Here is a 22,891-nt window from a genome sequence, read left to right as displayed (position 1 = left end):
ACACCATTTCTGCCACCATTTTGTCATAAAATTTAAGGTAATACACCCTCTGAATGCAGAATTATTTTACATTCCTGTAGCAACAATCTGTAGTGTCTTTAAGCGGTAAAACACTAAAATGGGCACAGGCAGCGTGATGCGTGATTAACCCATGCTTATTCATCGAGATGCAGGCAGCATGCAAGTTTCATGTAGTCGGCTAATTTAGTCAAGTGCAGCACAGCGCTAAATGTGTTACTGAGCGGCTGCAGGAAAGCCAAGAATATGTAAGGCTAAAACTAATCCTCCAAATTTAAATAAAAACAGAATCGTAGAATCCCTACAGTGCAGAAGGCCCATCGAGCCGCACTGACAACAATCCCACCCAGGCCCTATCCTGTGAGGCAGCAGTGCTAACCACTGTGCCACCACGCTGCCTTCGATATGCTGGAAGAACTCGGTAGATCTGGCAGCGGCTATGGAGAGAGAAACGCTGTTAACATTTTGAGTCCAATATGACTTCTTCATAACTGGGGAGTTGAGGCTTTACTATTTGAAGCCAGCCTGCACCTCTTCAAGTGGCTGAAGAAGATTGTCTGATCAGCAAGAGGAATGAATATGGCATTACATGGCAGAGAGGAAGACAAAGGTTCTTTGATGTTGTACCGGAAGTTTTGGTACAGGAGTGGAGAAGAGCTGTCCTCCAATCATAAGGGACCAGATGGCCTTCCAGAAGGACACCGAGAAGTCTGTGGGTCCAGGTAGCCAATATGCAGTCAATGCCAGCAGTCTAACACAGAGGATCCGGATGCAGTGCCACGAAAGGTTCAATGACCTTACATAGTGGCCAAGGTCAGTCAATGTTTCTTAAGGTGCCATATCCTTACACCTGAACCACTAACCTCACACACTGCTCCATTCAGCACCCACACTTCACTAACCTCCCAACAATCCTTAACTCATGACTCAAACCTCATATTCATAGCTTCACACGCTTAGCACTGTTGAAAGTCTCACAGCCACATCTCACAACTTGCACACACTGCCAGCTATTCAACCATGACAGAGACATAAACTGAACACGTTGCACCACACTCACTGACACGCCCCCTCTCTCTTACTTGACAAGATTATTAGGGGTATGGACAGGGTGGATAAGGAGCCCCATAGTTGAAGGGTCAGTTACAAAGGGACACTAGTTAAAAGTGGGAGGTTTAGGAGGGATTTGAGGAAAAATGTTTTTACTCAGAGAGTGATGACGTTCTGGAATGCACTGCCTGGGAGGGTGGTGGAGGCGGGATGCCTCACATCCTTTAAAAAGTACCTGGATGAGTACTTGGCATGCCATAACATTCAGGGCTATGGGCCAAGTGCTGACAAGTGGGATTAGGTGGGCAGGTCAGGACCTTTCATGCGTCAGTGCAGACTTGATGGGCCGAAGGGCCTTTCTGCACTGTGGTATTCTGTTATTCAGTGATGGCAGAAGAATCAATGAGGCAGAAGGCAGGTATATTGGTGTGCCCTCAACCCTCATGGAGAAAATAATGCGAGCAGCAATTGGAGTGGCCATTCTTAGGATTGTGGCCAGTGAATGGGGCTGAAACCATTGTAGATCGCTTTATGTTTCGACTGAATTCACCTTCTCACTTCCTACTTTCCCTTCATCCCACATTCTCTTCTGATTTACAAGGTGTAAGCATGCACCTCTCGCTTTCCCCTCACTTCCCTCACCCTAAACCTGTGCCTTTCTCCTCTCAGATACCCATAAGCTGCAACCTGCTTCCTTAAGCATGAGGTGGCGCCAGAGAACTAGAGAATTGCTATGCCTTTGTTTAAGGAAGGATGAACCTTGCAAGCTTCGTGGTGGGAAAGCCTTTAGGGATGATAATCCATGACAAAATTAACAGTCACTTGGACTGTGGATGAATCAGGAAAAGCCAGCATAGATTTGTTTAAGGCCAATCATGTTACTTACAAGCAAGGAACAGGAGGAGGCCATTCAGCCCGTTGAACCTCCTCTGTCATTTAGCAAGATCATGGCTGATGTTATAGTAACCTCAAATCTGCATCTGACCTATCACCCTCTTGCTTACCAAGAATCTATCCGCCTCTGTCTTAAAAATATTCAAACACTGCTTCCCACCACCTTCCCAGGAAGAAAGTTCCAAAGACTCTCTGACAGGAAAAAAATTGCCTTGCCTCCAATTTAAATGAGCAACGCCTTATTTTTGAACAGCGACCCCTAGTTCTAGATTCTCCGACAAGAGGAAACATCCTCTCCACATCCACCCTGTCAAGCCCCTTCTGGACTTGTATGTTTCAATCAAGTTGCTTCTTACTTTCTAAACTCCAGCGGATACAAGCCTAGCCTGTCCAACCTTTCCCCACAAAACAACCCACCCATTCCAGGTATTAGTCTGGTAAACCTTCTCTCATCTGCTTCCAACACATTTACATTCTAAATTAAATAATGTGACCAATACTGTACACAGTACTCCACATGTGGTCTTACGAGTGCCATGTATAATAAATGAAGCATAACCTCCTTACATTTTTATTCAATTGCCCTCGCTATAACTAACTTAACTTGATTGAGGTTTTTGATGAAGTACAGAGATAGCTGATGAGATTAAACATAGAACAGAACAGCACAGAACAGGCCCTTCAGCCCACGATGTTGTGCCGAGCTTTATCTGAAACCAAGATCAAGCTATCCCACTCCCTATCATCCTGGTGTGCTCCATGTGCCTATCCAATAACCACTTAAATGTTCCTAAAGTGTCTGACTCCACTATCACTGCAGGCAGTCCATTCCACACCCCAACCGCTCTCTGCGTAAAGAACCTACCTCTGATTAATGTGTTGATATAGTGCATAGGGACTTCCAAAAGGCATTTGATAAAGTGCCCACATAATAGACTTATCAGCAAAGTTGAAGCTCACCGAATAAAAAGGGGAGTGGCAGCATGGAGCAAAGTTGGCTAAGTGACGAGAGAGAGAGAGTAGTGATGAACAGTTATTTTTCAGACTGAAGGAAGTTATACAGTGGGATTCCCCAGGGGTCAATATTAGGTCCACTGAATTTCTGTAATGACCTAAGCTTGTGTGTGCAGGAGACACTTTCAACATTTGCAGATGACACCAAATTTGAACTTGTATTGTGAACTGTGTGTAGATAGTGAGAGACTTCACAGGCTGGTGGAATGGGAGACATCATTTAATGCAGGGAAGTGTGAAATGACACATTTTGGTGGGAAGAATGAGGGAAGTCAAAATAAGATAAAACGGGTACAGGAAGAGAGGGACTTGGAGGTGCATGTGCACACATCGATGAAGGTGGCAGAGCACTTTGAGAAACTGGTGAAAGATACTGAGCTTTATAAATAGAGGCATAGGCCGGAAATCTACCAACTTGCCCGTCACGGAATCGGAGCAGGTGAGGGTCCGACAATGGAAATCTCGCTCGAGCAAGGCTGTAAAATCCTGCCCATAGTGTATAAAAGCAAGAACCTTTCTAAAACTCTGCTTCAGCCTGAAGTATTGTGTTCAATGCCACGCTTTACAAAGGATGTGGAGGCACTGGAGAGGGTGCAGAAAAGATTCACGAGTATTGATGGACTTCAGTTATGTAGCTAAATTCAAGAAGCTGGGGTTGTTCTCCTTGGAGAGGAGTAGGTTCAGAAGAGAATTGATAGATGTGTTCAAACTCATGAGGGGTCTAGACAGAATGGATAGTGGGAACTTGTCCCCGTTGGTAGGAGGATCGAGAACCAGAGGATTCCAATTTAAGGTGACTGAAAGAAGAGCTATCGATGATTTGAGGAAAAACCCTTTTGCAGGTAGTGATTAGGATCTGGAATGCACTGCCTAAGAACATAAGAACTAGGAGCAGGAGTAGGCCATCTGGCCCCTCGAGCCTGCTCTGCCATTCAATAAGATCATGGCTGATCTTTTCATGGACTCAGCTCCACTTACCCGCCCACTCACCATAACCCTTAATTCCTTTACTGTTCAAAAATTTATCTATCCTTGCCTTAAAAACATTCAATGAGGTAGCCTCAACTGCTTCACTGGGCAGGGAATTCCACAGATTCACAACCCTTTGGGTGAAGAAGTTCCTCCTCAACTCAGTCGTAAGAAGTGCCTGAGAGTGGTGGTGACAGATTCACTCAGGACTTAGAAAGAAAATTGGAAAAGCACCTGAAAAGAAGAATTTGCAGCGGTACGGGGTAAGGACAGGGGGGTAGGGCTAGCTGAGTTGCTTTCTCAAAGACTGTTAATGGCATGGATTTAACGGGCCGAGTGGCTTCTCCCTGTGTTGTAACCATTCCATCATTCTAAGTCTAAGAGGAACAGAAGAGTGACAACAATGAAACATCTTCATCAATATTCTACTTGCAGCCACCAGCTCAGATAGTGGCACTATGCGCTCTTTAAGAGGATAGCACAGTGGCGGCACCTGTACATGGTGAGCAACCTGGCATGAGTGGGCAGCTGCCAAGGCAGGGCGAAAGGATTGCTCAGGTGCCAGGTTCCTCTAGGGCAGGGCTGCACAAGGGTTCAGCTGTAGAGGACTCGGATGAGCATTTCAATGGCATCGCGCATGATGGCAAAGTTGTGCAGCATGTAGCTGACCACAACAAATCATGGTGCATGTTCTTCTGAAAACTGCAGACAGAGATGTCCAGGCAGCCAAAGCATTGCTGGAGCACCCTAATGGTCTGCGCAAGTATGTTTCATGTAATAACACGGTTCTCATTATATAGATTCTGGCCATATGATTGGGCTTTGCACTGGAGTCACAGACAGGTCCTGCCAAAGAGCAGCCACCCGCTGGTTTGACAATACTGATGGAATAGTTGAGTGGTGCAGAATGAAGACTTCACACCGCTGCCAGGACACCAGGCATTCACTGGCACAATGTGCTCTGCTTGCACACTATCTCCACATTCAATCTTTCGCAGTTGTGGCACATCCTGCATTTAGATATGGTGCCCACTTGCTCGCCCACCCTCCACCTTTCATTATTTTTAAATGGAAGTTTTGTATCCTGCCAGTTTTAGAGTAAAATTGTATTTTTTAACAATTTAGTGCAGTGATCAAAACCCAGTGGTCGGTTTTGAGCTATTCTTGGGATGTCCATGTGTTGCCCATCTCCTGTTACGCTGGTGGTGAAGTGATGATGATTATTTTTACAACTGATTGACTTGCTAGGCCACTTCAGAGCAACATTGAAGTCAACAACATAGTGTGGGGCAGGAGTCATGATGGGCAGACAGGCATGTTAGGAATGGCTGGTTCTTTTCCCTGAAGGATATTGCGCAACCAGTTGGGGTTTATCCAACCATCTGACATTTTTTTGTGGCCATTTTTTGTATTGATACGTAGGTTTATAGATTTAGTGAATTCAGAATTAGCTTGATGGGATTTAAGTAATTATGTTACTGGAGTTGTAATCCAGAGGTCCAGACTAATAATTGAGAAAATGTAAATTCAAATCCATCCCATCATAGCTTCTTTGCTTCACTCTTTATTGTCTAATATTATGAGCTATCAAATTTGCTACCAATAGTCTACAGGACTGAATGATTAATAAGTAAAATGCACTGTTATAATCTATTGAATAATCTGCAAGATCATTAAAATTACCACCCATTTTGGCTGGAGGAGTTTTATGTTAATAGGGATAAGGACATTTGTGAGAAATTAGTTCAACTTGCTCACTTCCATGATTTGAAAAATGATCAAAACCTTGAAGTTATACGTTGGAGGGTAGGAGGGGCACAGGGTAGGCAGGGCAGGAAGCTCCACACAAATGGACTACTTAATAGCCATGGTCTTCATAAAGGTCCTTAGTTAGAAAATATTCATCGTGTAACTTTAATTGCAATGGTCTATTTTACCTTCAGTTTTAAAATTTTGAACAATAAACCTCCAAATAAAAATGTAATTGTTTCAAACACCAAATGAAACCAAAAAAAAAATCAGGAAACAGCTAAAGACATAAACTATCTATACCAGGTTTCTCAAGTCCTTAAAAATTTCCCAAAGATACTGCTCGATCCTGGCAGCAAGTTTATGCAAACGAAAATGCGCGGGTATTTTGCCTGGGGTCAAAGCAGGAGGAAGCATGAGGCAACCAATTTATTAGAGTCCGCTTCTTTAATTTATAACATTTAATAGTGCAATAGTTTGAAAACAAATGGACTACTTAATAGCCATGGTCTTCATAAAGGTCCTTAATTAGAAAAAATTCACCGTGTAACTGTATATGGAGAGTTAGTACAAATTAAATCTCGATAATCCTCTTTCCCTTCCCTTGTAGAGGAAAAAAATTAATGGATTAAAATAAATATTCTTTATTATTCCCAAACTGCTTGTGCATGCACACTTAACAGCTGCTAACAATTAGATTTTACTTTCAGCATTCCTAAGCAAGTAATTTTGCAAACTTTGCAGTGCTTTCAGAGGTGTAAATTCCTAACAGCACACAGGTTAGTTCAATATTTTACACTTTGCTGAAACCTAGGGCTACCACTGGATACACTTCAGATTTGCAGGCATCAGCTGTCTGTAGCTGCCAGCGAATGACTGGTGCACCAAGTGGGACAGTTTATGTTGGCCTTTCACTGTTCTTGTGACAAATGCTCATTGACACTACAATGTACACAAGTCTTTTTAATGGAAATCGATGGTATCAGATCACAAACCAGAAATCTGGCAGTCTCCAGGTGCCTTCAATTTTCCATTGGGGTCTAATAAGAAATTGAAAACCCTACATCAGCCATATTTATTAAAAGGAAAGTCCCTTCTCCACATGCTATGTATTACTGATTTTCTTTGCTATTAAACCTGTTGTGTTTAAGTTCAATGTTCACTGTTTTATTTCTTTATTGTGTTTCTTCCCGTTTCAAGTTGTTGACTTCTCCACTTTGAAATGTAAAAATAAAATCTTCTATCATTCAACATTTTTTTAAAAACGTCAACGTTTTTGAACAAAAGTGTATTCAAATGGCAAAAATACATTTAAAAGACCTGTGGAATTGGTGGCGACCGCTTTATATAAAGGGCTTCAATTACTATCTAAGCTTTTTGAATAGTAAACCCTCTATTTATTGCTCTTCTGCTTCCTTTTCCCACCCCACCTCACCTGCCCCCACTTGCATGCCCCATTTGCTGCTGCTTTAATGAATTTCAATATTCATGTTTACTCGTAGGTCTAATGACTTTGATGGGACTTGGAATCTCTGCCCCTAATGTTGGGTTCACACAGATGGTGACTATTTTTGGACTGGCTGGAATTGTTGGATATCATACTGTTTGGGGAGTCACTCCAGCCCTTCACTCCCCTCTTATGTCTGTTACTAATGCCATCTCAGGTAGGTGCTTCTGTAATTAATGAAAGAACTCAGTCACTTAATTTCCCAAAAAGTGAGGAGAGTCTCTGCAGATTGTTTTAGTAAATTTGTTGGTTACAGAATTTGACAACTGATTACAATAACTACAGTCTAAGTTGCGGTGTCTTTAGTTTTATTCTAATGTTTCATCCATCACAGTAAAATTATTCCAATTTGGCAATTAATAGCAATAAAATTCGGGGGAAATTTTGACCATGACTGGAATTTTACCATCCCAGGAATCAGAGCGGGCGAGGGTTGGACCATGGAAAGGTTCGTTGGCCTCAGGCAGGATTTTACTGTTTTGGGACGAGCCATAAAATCCCGCCCCATATGTTGATATTAAAGCTATCTACTAACTGTTACTGTGAGAATCCCTACTCATGTAGCATTGTTCCACTTTGTGACTTGAGAATATGGTCTGGCGTTTCATGGAGTTAGAACGAATCCAGAGCCCTTTACAAATCGCAGACAGGATCTGATTCTGGGATTTCCGTCCCCGTTTTCAGCACCCTCAATTTTAGCTAGCACAGGGGCCTGGGTAAAATGCTCCTCTGGAGAGTTGGTGCAGACTTGATGAGCTGAATGGCTTCCTCCTGCCATCTATGGGATATTTCTGGAGATGTTTGACCCCTTTATTTCAAGCATATACTTGGGTGGACACCATTGTGAGTTTGCAATTAGTAAAGCACAATTGGCATTGAATTGGGAACATATTTTATGTGTGGATTCACATATAGTAATTAGGACTGTTTTGTGGTGACTCCATTTCTTATTGTTCATTTTCTCTTGTGGAGCCAGATATCCAACCTGCGCCCTATAGAGAAAGGATCAGTTGGAAGCATTATCATGCACACTTAAATTTGTGTACAACAACATTGCTCATAAGTCAGATCTGCATGACGCCCAGATTCGGCACTTAGAATGGAAATGGTAAAATCAGGCCCGTAGAGTCTTAGAGGTTTACAGCATGGAAACAGACCCTTCGGCCCAACTTGTCCACGCCGCTCTTTTTTTTAAAAACCCCTAAGCTACTCCCAGTTGCCACACCTGGTGCCTGTTCAGGTACACTGAGGGAGAATTTAGCCTGGCCAATCCACCTAACCAGCACTGGACTGTGGGAGGAAACTAAAGCACTTGAAGGAAACCCATGCAGACACGGGGAGAACGTATAGACTCCACACAGACAGTGACCCCAACTGGGAATCGAACCTGACGCTCTGAGTGTTAACCACTGTGCCACCGTGACACCCCTAGGTTAGAGGTGCAGGGGTGGATGGCAGCTATTCAAGCCCTAGTTATGGTTGATGGGATTCATAGGAAAAACCTTTCCAAATGCTGACACATTTAAAAAAAGTATTTTCATTTTTGTTTGAGTACAGTGATAACACGTTTTCCTCCTCGATTTCTAACAGGTTTAACTGCAGTTGGTGGGTTGGCATTGATGGGAGGAGGTTATACACCAGGAAATACTCCAGAATGTTTTGCTTTGATGGCAGCTTTCATTTCCTCAATTAATATTGCTGGTAAGATTCATTTTCTGAGCATCATGTATCTAGTTTAAACAAAATAAAATGATTCCTAGGCAATGGTTCCCAAAGTAATTTGGTATAATTGGAAGTTCTCTAGCTGATAGTAAGGCAGGGAAAAACAACATTTTCTCCAACTTAATGGGTTGTTGGTAAGACAAAATTATCCTGTTCAGTTTGTGTTAAACAAAAACGTCACATCCACACCCCAATTGCATCATGTTTCTGAGCTGATTGTCAATTTAGGTTGAACTCAACTATTTTCCACATCATGATCCTGTTTGATCGCAGTGAACGTCAAATCCACCTTCCAGCATCATTATCTTTTGGAGCAGTCGCCATGTCCTCGTCACCCCTGGACTGAATTTCTCCAACCATTTCCTTGCCTTTCTTCAAGCTTCACCCTACATAACGTGAACTCATGCAAGACTTTCCTGCTCTCCTGTCAACCAATGCCCCCCTCAACGTCGAATGGCTCCTCATCTCTGTTCCTCCTTCCAATGTCTCTAACAACCCCCCAACCTCTGCGGCATCTACCTGTCTTTCGTACCAGGCTGCGCTTTCCTTGACTCTACTACTTCTCATTTGCATCCTCAACTTGCACATGCAGGGTTGTTGGCCACCTTAGAGTCATAAAGGTGTACAGCATGGAAACAGGCCCTTCGGCCCAACTTGTCCATGCCCTACAGTTTTTACTACTAAGCTAGTCCCAATTGCCTGCATTTGGCCCATATCCCTGTATACCCATCTTACCATGTAACTGTCTAAATGCTTTTTAAAAGACAAAATTGTACCCACCTCTACTACTACCTCTGGCAACTTGTTCCAGACACTCATCACCTTCTATGTGAAAAAATTGTCCCTCTGGACCCTTTTGTAGCTCTCCCCTCTCAAGCCTATGCCCTCTAGTTTTAGACTTCCCTATTCATGGGAAAAGATATTGACTATCTGGCTGAACTATGCCCCTCATTATTTTATAGACCTCCACATGGTCATCCCTAAGCCTCCTACGCTCTAGGGGAAAAAGTCCCAGTCTATCCAACCTCTCCTTATAATTCAAACCATCAAGTCCCAATAGCATCCTAGTAAATCTTTTCTGCACTCTTTCTAGTTTAATAATTTCCTTTCTATAATAGGGTGACCAGAATTGTACACAGTATTCCAAGTGTGGCCTTACTAATGTCTTGTACAACTTCAACAAGACATTCCAACTCCTGTATTCAACGTTCTGACCGATAAAACCAAGCAAGCCGAATGCTTCTTCACCACTCTGTCCACATGTGACTCCACTTTCAAGGATCTGTGAACCTGTACCCCTAGATCTCTTTGTTCTATAACTCTCTCCAGCCTTACCAGCAAATGATATACAGTGCAATACTCCTGTAATCTTTACACTTGCTACCTCTCTGTTCACCTTTATGAGTTTCCACAAAACTCAATTCTTTGCATATGCTTCTGGTTTCCTCCTAATTCTAATTTTACTGCACAGTACCCATTTTCACCTCTGAAATGCCTCGATTAACCAACATTTCCAGCGAAGCAGGTTATTTGGTCATTATCATATTGCTGTTTGTGGGAACTTGCTGTAGGCAAATTGGCTGCTGCATTTCCTACATTATAACAGCGCCTGCTCATCTTAAACACTTCATTGATTGTAAAACGCTTTGGAGCTGCCTGGGGTTGTGAAAGGTGCTATATAAATGCAATTTTTGTTTTTCGATATTTGCTACGTTGTTAATGCTTCATCAATGCAAGGTTTTGTTAATGAAAAATAAAATATTTAACTAATGTTTAACTCATTTCCTGTTTAATCTCTGTCAGACATTACGTGCCCACTCCTATTTGATCATCACATGTGCTGACTCTATTTTCTTGTAAATGCATATGCATGGATGGTGCGTAAAGATAATGCCCCAGTTTGAAATACTCTTAATCATTCTTCTAAAAGAAAACAGATGCCTGTTAAGCAGGTTTATAGAAATTAACTTTGACAGCTTAAAGGTTTTGCTGATAATTAGTACCAGAGTATATTATACTAATGATTCCTCTTTTTATGTTCCCCTTTATTAATGCAGTTTGTATTTCTCAGTGTCTGTTTGCTGCTAAACTGCCAGGACATTTAGAAATTTTACGTATTGTAAATAACAGGCCTAAATCTGATTTTCAGGGCTTTAGCAATTGTTGTTCTGTATCAAAAAAGAAGTTGAATTGATAGAGTGGCTTTCACGACCTCAACCACGTAGACGTGCGCAACTTGCCTTTTCTTCATTTGGGGAACAGCCAGAAGTTGCTGGCGACCACATTCTCTGCAAACCAGCTCAAAAGCATCCTGCGACCCTGAGTGGCAGCATTCCCACCGTACTTCACCATGGGCAGAATCTTAACTGAACATACCTGTAAGCAGCAAAGAGGCCAGTTGTGGGTCAGGAACCCACTTGTTGTTGAGGAGTCCATTGGGGGTTGCGGGTGAAGGGGCTGGAGGTTTAGTACTATAGATACCCAAGAGTTAGAAGTGGTCTTGTGAAAAGGAAGAGGGAAGCTTATGTAGGGATGAGGAAACAAGGTTCAGATGGCTCGATTGAGGGTTACAAGTTAGCAAGGAACGAGCTGAAAAAGGGGCTTAGGAGAGCTAGGAGGGGACATGAGAAGTCCTTGGCGGGTCGGATCAAGGAAAACCCCAAGGCTTTTTACTCTTATGTGAGGAATAAAAGAATGACCAGGGTAAGGTTAGGGCCGGTCAAGGACAGTAGTGGGAACTTGTGTATGGAGTCAGTAGAGATAGGCGAAGTGATGAATGAATACTTTTCTTCAGTGTTCACCACGGAGAGGGGCCATGTTTTTGAGGAAGAGAAGGTGTTACAGGCTAATAGGCTGGAGGAAATCGATGTTCGGAGGGAGGATGTCCTGGCAGTTTTGAATAAACTGAAGGTCGATAAGGCCCCTGGGCCTGATGAAATATATCCTAGGATTCTTTGGGAGGCAAGGGATGAGATTGCAGAGCCTTTTGCTTTGATCTTTGGGTCTTCACTGTCCACGGGGATGGTGCCAGAGGACTGGAGAATGGCGAATGTTGTTCCTCTGTTTAAGAAAGGGAATAGAAATGACCCTGGTAATTATAGACGGGTTAGTCTTACTTCGGTAGTTGGTAAATTGATGGAAAAGGTCCTTAGGGATGGGATTTACGACCATTTAGAAAGATGCGGATTAATCCGGGATAGTCAGCACGGATTCGTGAAGGGCAAGTCGTGCCTCACAAATTTGATTGAATTTTTTGAGGAGGTAACTAAGTGTGTTGATGAAAGTAGGGCAGTTGATGTCATATACATGGATTTTAGTAAGGCGTTTGATAAGGTCCCCCATGGTCGGCGTATGATGAAAGTGAGGAGGTGTGGGATAGAGGGAAAGTTGGCCGATTGGATAGGTAACTGGCTGTCTGATCGAAGACAGAGGGTGGTGGTGGATGGAAAATTTTCGGATTGGAGGCAGGTTGCTAGAGGAGTGCCACAGGGATCAGTGCTTGGTCCTCTGCTCTTTGTGATTTTTATTAATGACTTGGAGGAGGGGGCTGAAGGGTGGATCAGTAAATTTGCTGATTGGTGGAGTAGTGGATGAGGTGAGGGCTGTTGTAGGCTGCAAAGAGACATAGATAGGATGCAAAGCTGGGCTGAAAAATGGCAAATGGAGTTTAACCCTGATAAATGTGAGGTGATTCATTTTGGTAGGACTAATTTAAATGTGGATTACAAGGTCAAAGGTAGGGTTCTGAAGACTGGAGGAACAGAGAGATCTTGGGGTCCATATCCACAGATCTCTAAAGGTTGCCACTCAAGTGGATAGAGCTGTGAAGAAGGCCTATAGCGTGTTAGCTTTTATTAACGGGGTTGGAGTTTGAGCCGTGGGGTTATGCTGCAACTGTACAGGACCTTGGTGAGACCACATTTGGAATATTGTGTGCAGTTCTGGTCACCTCACTATAAGAATGGATGTGGAAGCGCTGGAAAGAGTGCAGAGGAGATTTACCAGGATGCTGCCTGGTTTGGAGGGTAGGTCTTATGAGGAAAGGTTGAGGGAGCTAGGGCTGTTCTCTCTGGAGCGGAGGAGGCTGAGGGGAGACTTAATAGAGGTTTATAAAATGATGAAGGGGATAGATAGAGTGAACGTTCAAAGACTATTTCCTCGAGTGGATGGAGCTATTACAAGGGGGCATAACTATAGGGTTCGTGGTGGGAGATATAGGAAGGATATCAGAGGTAGGTTCTTTACGCAGAGAGTGGTTGGGGTGTGGAATGGACTGCCTGCAGTGATAGTGGAGTCAGACACTTTAGGAACATTTAAGCGGTTATTGGATAGGCACATGGAGCACACCAGGATGATAGGGAGTGGGATAGCTTGATCTTGGTTTCAGATAAAGCTCGGCACAACATCGTGGGCCGAAGGGCCTGTTCTGTGCTGTACTGTTCTATGTTCTCTGTTCTATGTTCTATGTTTTAATTCTTCTAACTTTCCTGTAACACAATTCCTGTAAGACAGTCAGAACCATCTGAAGTCTGCGATTTAAATTTGCCTATCATATGGTTCACAATGCAGAGCAATTGTCCAAAGGGAGTTTGTATTTGCCTCTTACATACCCCCAGTGCATCATTGAGGTACCTTCCGACTCCCTGCTCCCAGGTACCCTGCCCCACAGATTGGAAATTATTTTCACAAATATTTTAAATTCCATATCTGGGGCCGCACATTCCATTGTAGTTTATTACCTGATGTATGTTATATTTTAATTATCTAAAATACCCCTGTTACTTCTGTTGGTGATTTCATGATGGACTTTTTCAGTGTTAAAGGTCTCGCACTGTGTTTTACACAATTAGACACAACTTTATGCAGAGAATAAATTGCAGTGAGATTGTACCACCTGAATTCTCAACAACACTGAAAAGACTTTGCCAATTTTATCAATTGCTTTCTTTCCCCCTCTGTAACTGAAGTTTCTAATCTCAAAATATTAAGCATTCGAGAACGGCTTTATCTCGAAGAGACTTTAAGCGTTATATTATGTAATTCATTCCCAGGACTTCCACTTGTGCTTCTAACCTACAGGCCTGTTGAAAAGCTATTGCCTCCAGAAAGTCCTGATGATTTCAGTTCTTTAATACTTTTTCTGGTGCTGTTCACTTTAGGTGGTTTCTTAGTCACTAAGAAGATGCTGGATATGTTTAAACGGCCCACTGATCCCCCAGAGTATAATTATCTGTATCTGCTGCCTGGTGGGGCCTTTATTGGAGGTTATGCTGTTGCACTGAGCAATGATTATTCTATTGAACAGGTGAGACACTTCTGTGAACTGAATTTGTAAACCTGGTTTTGATTTGATTTGATTTATTATTGTCACGTGTATTGGGATACAGTGAGAACTATTGTTTCTTGCGCGCTATACAGACAAAACATACTGTTCACAGAGTACTTAGGGGAGAAGGAAAGGATAGGGTGCAGAATGTAGTGCTGCAGTTACAGATAGGGTAAAGAGAAAGATCCGCTTAATGTATGAAAGGTCCATTCAAAAGTCTGATGGCAGAGGGAAGAAGCTGTTCTTGAACTACTCAAAGCTAGGTTTACTTCCTTTGTCTTTTTTGTTTGTGTGCTATTTTTGTTAACTTTTATTCAAACTGTATCTTGTACTCTTGAGGGTGAACGATGTTAACACCAGACAATAGAACACTTAATGAGAGGTCACACGACACCACGTTATAGTCAACAGGTTTATTTGAAATCACAAGTTTTCAGAGCGCTGCTCCTTCATCGGGTGAAGTGGAGCGATGAGCACAGGCACAGAATATATAGACGGAGTGACGATAGCCCAACACCTATACATTCTGTGCTTGCACACCTTGCTCCACTTCACCTGACAAAGGAGCAGCGCTCCGAAAGCTTGTGATTTCAAACAAACCTGTTGGACTATAACTTGGTGTCGTGTGACCTCTCATTTTGTCCATTCCAGTCCAACACCGGCATCTCCACTTAATATCAGCAACGACAAAAGGTTGCATTTATATGAACCAGAGTAAGCCATTCAGCCTATGAGCCTGTTCCACCATTCAGTGGGTTCATAGCTGATCTGTTACCTAACTCACACCTTCTCTCCGTCACTTTAATCCCTTGGTTAATAGAAATCCATCAGTCTCAACTTTAAAATTAACCCAACATCTTCTGCTATCCGAGGAAGAGAGTTTCAAACTTCTACTGCCTTTTGCTTGTGGAAATGTTTCCTGATTTCACTCTGAAAGGCCCATCTCTAATTTTGGACTGTATTCGCCAGTCATTGATTCTCCAGTCATTGGACATAGTTTCTCTGTATCTACCCGATCAGTTCCTTAATCTCAAAAACTTCAATCAAATCAAACGATAAGGAATAAAATCCTAGTTTGTGTAATCTCTCCTTGTAATTTAAGCCTAGGACTCTGGGTATCATTTTGGTCAATCTTGTTGCACTCCCTCCAAGGCCAGTACATCCTCCCTAAGGTGTGGGCTCCTGAACTGCTCACGTTACTCCAAATGTGTTCTAGCCCTGTACACATAAAAGACCAGAATTCAGTCAGCCCCTTTGTTTATTTTCTATTCCTGCCCTTGATACTTTAATGATCAGTGTACGTGAATCCCTAAGTTTCTTTGGACCTCCACAATTTCTCGTTTTTCACCATGTATTGAAATTAATTTTTCACATTTTTGCCCATTCACTCAACCTATTCATATTTCTTTGCATTCCTATCCACCTTTTATCAGCAAATTGAATACAGGAACATATGAGCAGGAGTAGACTATTCAGCCCTTGGAGTCTACTCCATCATTCAACCATACCATGGCTGATTGCCTACCTCAACACAATTTTATCACACTGTTCCCATTTCCCATTTTCGATCTCTGGATTGAACATACTCAATGAATGAGCTTCCACAGCCCTCTGGAGTAGAGAATTCCAAAGATTCATCACCCCCTGAGTGAAGAAATTCCTCCTCATCTCTGTCCTAAATGGCTTGCCCCCTTTTCTGAGACTGTGTTCCTGGTTCTGGAGCCCTATCCAGGGGAAACATCCATGCTGCATCTACCCTTTCAAGTCCTGTAAGAATTTTTATGATTCCATGAGATCATCGCTCATTTTTCTTTGACAGTTTAGGCCCAGTCTCCTCAAGCTCTCCATCCTGCCATCACAGGGAGTTATCTTATGAACTTCTGCTGCACTCCCTCTACGGCAAGCATATCCTTCCTTAGATAAGGGAATCACAACTGTACACCATGCTCCAGGTGTGGCCACACAAAGACTTTATACAATTGCAGCAAGATTTCTTTATTACTGTAGAACATAGAACATAGAAAGCCACAGCACAAACAGGCCCTTCGGCCCACAAGTTGCGCTGATCATATCCCTACCTCTAGGCCTATCTATAGCCCTCAATCCCATTAAATCCCATGTACTCATCCAGAAGTCTCTTAAAAGACCCCAACGAGTTTGCCTCCACCACCACCGACGTCAGCCGATTCCACTCACCCACCACCCTCTGAGTGAAAAACTTACCCCTGACATCTCCTCTGTACCTACCCCCCAGCACCTTAAACCTGTGTCCTCTCGTAGCAACCATTTCAGCCCTTGGAAATAGCCTCTGAGAGTCTACCCTATCCAGACCTCTCAACATCTTGTAAACCTCTATCAGGTCACCTCTCATCCTTCGTCTCTCCAGGGAGAAGAGACCAAGCTCCCTCAACCTATCCTCATAAGGCATACCCCCCAATCCAGGCAACATCCTTGTAAATCTCCTCTGCACCCTTTCAATGGCTTCAACATCTTTCCTGTAATGAGGTGACCAGAACTGCGCGCAGTACTCCAAGTGGGGTCTAACCAGGGTCCTATAAAGCTGCAGCATTATCTCCCGACTCCTAAACTCAATCCCTCGATTAATGAAGGCTAGTACGCCGTACGCCTTCTTGACCGCATCCTCCACCTGCGAGGCCGATTTAAGAGTCCTATGGACCCGGACCCCAAGGTCCTTCTGATCCTCTACACTGCTAAGAATGGTACCCTTCATATTATACTGCTGCTTCATCCCATTGGATCTGCCAAAATGGATCACTACACACTTATCCGGGTTGAAGTCCATCTGCCACTTCTCCGCCCAGTCTTGCATTCTATCTATGTCTCGCTGCACCTTCTGACGTCCCTCCAAACTATCCACAACACCACCTACCTTGGTGTCGTCAGCAAACTTACCAACCCATCCCTCCACTTCCTCATCCAGGTCATTTATGAAAATGACAAACAGCAAGGGTCCCAGAACAGATCCCTGGGGCACTCCACTGGTCACTGACCTCCATGCAGAGAAAGACCCCTCCACAGCCACTCTCTGCCTTCTGCAGGCAAGCCAGTTCTGGATCCACAAGGCAACAGCCCCTTGGATCCCATGCCCTCTCACTTTCTCAAGAAGTCTTGCATGGGGGACCTTATGGAATGCCTTGCTGAAGTCCATATAGACCACATCCACCGCTCTTCCTTCGTCAATGTGTTTGGTTCACATTTTCAAAGAACTCAACCAGGCTCGTAAGGCACGACCTGCCCTTGACAAAGCCGTGCTGACTACTTTTGATCATACTAAACTTCTCTAGATGATCATAAATCCTGTCTCTCAGGATCCTCTCCATCAACTTACCAACCACTGAGGTTAGACTCACCGGTCGGTAATTTCCCGGGCTGTCCCTGTTCCCTTTCTTGAATATAGGGACCACATCTGCAATCCTCCAATCCTCCGGAACCTCTCCCGTCTCCATCGACGATGCAAAGATCATCGCCAAAGGCTCCGCAATCTCCTCCCTCGCCTCCCACAGTAACCTGGGGTACATCCCATCCGGTCCCGGCGACTTACCAACCTTGATGCCATTCAATAGTTCCAACACATCCTCTTTCTTTATGTCCACATGCTCGATCCTTTCTGTCCACCGCAAACCAGCAGTACAACCACCCAGATCCCTTTCCACCGTGAATACCGAGGTAAAGTATTCATTAAGCACCTCCGCCATTTCTAACGGTTCCGCACAAACTTTTCCCCCTTCACCTTTTAAGGGTCCTATGCCTTCACATCTCATCCTTTTACTCTTGACATATTTGTAGAAAGCCTTGGGATTCTCCTTAATCTTACCCGCCAAGGTCTTCTCATGACCCCTTCTCGCTCTCCTAATTTCCTTCTTAAGCTCCTTCCTACATCCCGTATACTCCTCTAAATCCTTAACACCTCCTAGCTCTCTGAACCTTCTGTACGCCTCTCTTTTCTTATTCACCAGGTTCATCACAACCTTCGTGCACCACGGTTCCCGTACCCTACCAACACCCCCCTGTCTCATCGGAACGTTGTCATGCAGAGCTCCAGACAAACATTCCTTGAAAATCCTCCACTTTCCTTCGGTACTTTTCCCCAAGAATGCCTCCTTCCAATTTACCCGTCTAATTTCCTCCCTGATGACACTGTATTTCCCTTTACTCCAGAGAAACACTTTCCTAGCCTGCCTGATCCTATCTCTTTCCAATGCTATCGTGAAGGAGATAGAATTATGATCGCTATCCCCAAGATGCTCACCCACCGAGAGATCCTCCACCTGTCCAGGTTCATTAGCCAGCACCAGATCAAGTACAGCCTCTCCTCTAGTAGGCTTATCCACATACTGTGTCAGGAAACTCTCCTGGACACACCTAACAAACTCCTCTCCATCCAAACCCCTAGCCCTAGGGATATTCCAATCTATGTTTGGGAAATTAAAATCTCCCATCACGACAACTCTGTTATTCCTACATCTCTCCAGGATCTGTTTCCCCATCTGCTCCTCAATATCTCTGTTACTATAGGGCGGCCTATAGAAAACACCCAGCAAAGTTACCGACCCCTTCCTGTTCCTAACCTCCACCCACAGAGACTCCGTAGTCAATCCCTCCACGGCGTCCACCTTCTCTACAGCCGTGACACTATCCCTGATCAACAGTGCCACTCCCCCCCCTCTCTTGCCTCCCTCCCTGTCCTTCCTGAAACATCTAAAACCCGGCACCTGAAGCACCCAGTCCTGTCCCTGAGACATCCAAGTCTCCGTAATGGCCACCAATCCACGCTCTAAGCTCATCCACTTTATTCACTACACTCCTGGCATTAAAATAGACACATCTCAGACCTTCAGCCTGAGCACTTCCCTTCTCCATCACTCGTCTAACCTCCCTCTTACCCTGTCTACATTCCTTATCTATTTGCGAGCTAACCTCCTCGCTCTCAGTCCCCTCATTTCGATTCCCTCCCCCCAACCTTTCTAGTTTAAATCCTCTTGTGATTTTCAACGTTCAATCCTTTCTTTAATTGTAGGCTCTAGTAATTTCCTGACAATAGATATTCGGCTAACTGGTCTGTAATTCCCTCACATTTCACACTTGGTGGACTGGCATGTGCAATTTTCCAATCTAAAGGAATGGTTTCTGAATGAAGAGAACTTTCAAAGATCATTATTAGGAGGCATGTAATGTTCTCAGCTACTTTCTTTGACCCCTGGGATAGGAATTTTTGATGTGGAGATGCCGTCGTTGGACTGGGGTAAACACAGTAAGAGTTTTAACAACACCAGGTTAAAGTCCAACAGGTTTATTTGGTAGCAAATGCCATTAGCTTTTGGAGCGCTGCACACATGAGGACGGCCTAAACCGGGATCTTGGATTTATGTCACACTATCAGTAACCCCCACAGCTTGCCTCCTGGACTTGCAGAATCTCACTGGCTGTCCTGTCTGGAGACAATACACATTTCTTTAACCTGTGCTTAATGCTCCCTCCACTCACATTATCTGTATCTTTAAGACCTGGTTGGCTGTAGAGATTCGCATTCTAATCAGTATTCTGTAACTTGATTTTGGTCTCTGTGCCCTGTTTGAGAGCAGATATCCACTCCATCTGACGAAGGAGCAGCGCTCCGAAAGCTAATGGCATTTGCTACCAAATAAACCTGTTGGACTTTAACCTGGTGTTGTTAAAACTCTTAATAGGAATTTTTGACAGTTTTGTCCATCTGTCGCTCTTAAGTTTCATTATTTTCTTTGTCACTGTTAATTTATTTATGTCACTTTTGATTAGCCCCTTTCTCTGATTGTAATATTCTAGTTTCCTTGTTATGTCTGGCATGCTGAATTCTTCCTCTTCTGTAATTACTGGCGCAAAGTAGCTTTTTAAAAACTATCATTTCCTTATTTTCACTTGTATCACCATTATGAGTTTTCAAGGAACCCGCACTGCTGTTAATCATCTTCTTTTAACACAATTGTAAAAGTGTTTTGGGTTGAATTTGAAATCACTTGCAAATTTTCTTTTTCATATGATCATAAGAAATAGGAGCAGGCGTAGGCAATTCAGCCCCTCGATCCTGCTCCACCACTCAACGCGATCATGCCTCACCCTCAACTCCACTTTCCTGCCCGTTCTCCATTACCCTTCAACTCATTACGAATTAAAACTCTATCTCCTCCTCAAATTTACTCAATGTCCCAGAATCCACTGCACTCTGGGGTAGTGAATTCTACAGATCACAACCCTTTGAGAGAAGAAGGGGGCGATTCTCCCAAAAAAAATTCCAAGTGTCGAATTCGTGTAAAAACTGGAGTAAATCCCACTGGTTTTTTTCAACGGGAGTTTCAAAATAAATCTCCCTCACTCTGTGCACTGCGAAGTGCACTAGCGTGAATCACGCTGAAATTCAGTTTAGCTATTCCTGCTGGAGAGGCAGGCAGCATAGCGCTGAGCGGGCCACTGCACATGCGCCAATCTGTTAGTTCCGAGATCGGCACTTGCAGAGTGACCCCACACTGATGGCCTCCCAGTTGCTGGCCAGCTCAATCATTGGCCAGTCCTGCAACCCCGCATCGCTGGCACATGGACCCCCCCCACGGCCCGATCGCTGCCCCCCCCCCGCCCCCCGCCCCCACTGGATGTGTCTGGGCCAACCTCGATCGTCCCTCACGCAGCCCCGGATGTGTCTGGGCCAACCTCGATTGTCCCTCACGCAGCCCTGATCTCCCGATTGCCCCCCCGCATCCCAGCAGGCTGACCCCCCCCCCCCCCACCCCATTCCGATGACCAGCCCCGATCGCTGGCCTCCCACCCTGTCACTCAGCCCAAGTGCAGAGTGGCAGTGGAACCCCCCAACCCCACCAATCGCCCTCAGATCCCCCGCCTCCTTGGCACTGCCTGGTGGGCAGTACCAAGGTGCCCCCTGGGCATTGGCACTTTGCCCCTTGGGCTGAACCAGGGAGCCAGGCTGGCACTGCCAGGTGGTAATGTCCAGGGGGCACCCCCGGCCCCTGACCCTCTGGGGGGGGCCTCAATTGCCCCCCACTTCACTCTAGCAGGGTTGGGCTGACAGCTGCCCACAAGTGGGGAGCGAAAGTAAACCCCACTGAAATGAACCACTCCTGGCAAGGGGGAGACACTAGCGGGCCCGGAGATTTCAGTCCCGGGCCTGTTAATTACATTTAAATTGTATGGCCATGCTGATTTAAATAAATTATAAAGCTCCGTGCCGATTTCTGGCACAGAGTTGGCAACGCTGGAAATCCAGTTGCCGGAGATGCACAGAGGCCGTGGCGCCCAGCGGGAAGCGAAACAGTCTCTGTTCAACTCTCCCGGCCCACTGCACTACAAAAGCAGCATAGTGGGCTGGGAAAACCGCCCCCCTAGTTTCTCCTCATCTCTGTTTTAAATCTACTATCCCTTATCCTAAAACTATGACCACTTGTTCTAGATTTCCCCATAAGATAAACATCCGCTGTACTCTACTTTCTCAATGCCTTTCATCATCATTTCTTCGATCAGACCTCCTCTCATTCTTCTAAACTCCAGACCATATAGGTCCATACTGCTCAATCTCTGTCCATAAGACAAACCCCTCCTTCATCTCTCAAAACAATCTAGTGAACCTCCTCTGAACTGCCTCGAATGCCACATCCTTCCTCAGATAAGGGGACCAAAATTGTACACAATACTCCAGGTGCAGTCTCACTAATGCATTATACAGGTGTAGCAACACTTCCTTACTTTTATACTCTATTCCTTTAGCTATAAATGCCAAAATTCCTTCTGCTTTCCTTATTACCTGCTGTACCTGCATACCAGTTCTCTGCGACTCATGCACAAAGCCACTCCAATCCCTCTACACCAAAACGCTCCAACCTCTCTCTCCAATTGTAGTTTCTGTGAACTTCTTCAGTGCTGTGCTTTGAGGGAGCTTCTCCCGTTGGGGGAACGTACAACGTGAGCAACACCGCCTTCGTAAATCATTGCTGGCAGTCTCACCCATGTAGTAGTACAGTTCTGAACTCTTGTTTCTGCGAAACATGGTGACATTCTGTCTGAATGTGATGTACCTTGTACTGTGAAGTACTGTCATTTAGGTATATCTAGTGTTCTTGTTGATCTTTGTGGGACCCTGCACGTATTGGTTCAGTATTTGCCCACAAAATAACGGAGACACTTCGAGAGTACTTCCTTGGCAGAGAAATGCTCAGCACCATTCTGAGGATATGCACAGCATTATATAAATGCAGGCCTTTCTCTCCATTACATTGTAAATTGCATTGATGATGCATATTATTATTGTTATTCATCAGATGATGTATCTTGGATCAGGCTTGTGCTGTGTTGGAGCTTTGGCTGGACTGTCCACTCAAAATACTGCTCGCCTTGGCAACGCTTTGGGAATGATTGGTGTCGCTGCAGGTCTTGCTGCTACACTCGGAGGTCTTAGACCTTCCCCTGAACTATTGGCTCAGATGTCTGTTGTGATGGCAGTTGGTGGCACTCTTGGTAAGTATTTACTTGAATGCGTAGGGGAAATGAGAGAGAATTTTTCCTTTTCCTGCTTTTAGATTGATTACAATTATTTAAGTAAGTGGGAAAAAACTGTAAACCTTTCCACATATGTGATGTAC

General features: G+C 44.3%; 1 protein-coding gene across 1 annotated transcript in view; it reads left to right on the top strand.

Moving 5' to 3' along the window:
* Positions 1-22,891, top strand: part of LOC144511240 (NAD(P) transhydrogenase, mitochondrial-like) — a 122,536-nt gene that overhangs the window by 35,574 nt on the left and 64,071 nt on the right. Inside the window, exons 10-13 of the mRNA XM_078241398.1 lie at positions 7,197-7,358; positions 8,792-8,902; positions 14,083-14,228; positions 22,571-22,766. Of these exons, the coding sequence (XP_078097524.1) occupies positions 7,197-7,358; positions 8,792-8,902; positions 14,083-14,228; positions 22,571-22,766 (615 nt within the window). The remainder of the gene's footprint in view (positions 1-7,196; positions 7,359-8,791; positions 8,903-14,082; positions 14,229-22,570; positions 22,767-22,891) is intronic.

Source organism: Mustelus asterias, chromosome 1 (assembly GCF_964213995.1).
Source record: "Mustelus asterias chromosome 1, sMusAst1.hap1.1, whole genome shotgun sequence".
Lineage (NCBI taxonomy): Eukaryota > Metazoa > Chordata > Chondrichthyes > Carcharhiniformes > Triakidae > Mustelus > Mustelus asterias.
Note: the sequence above shows the minus strand (reverse complement) of the source record. Positions and strands in the feature narration are given on the sequence as shown.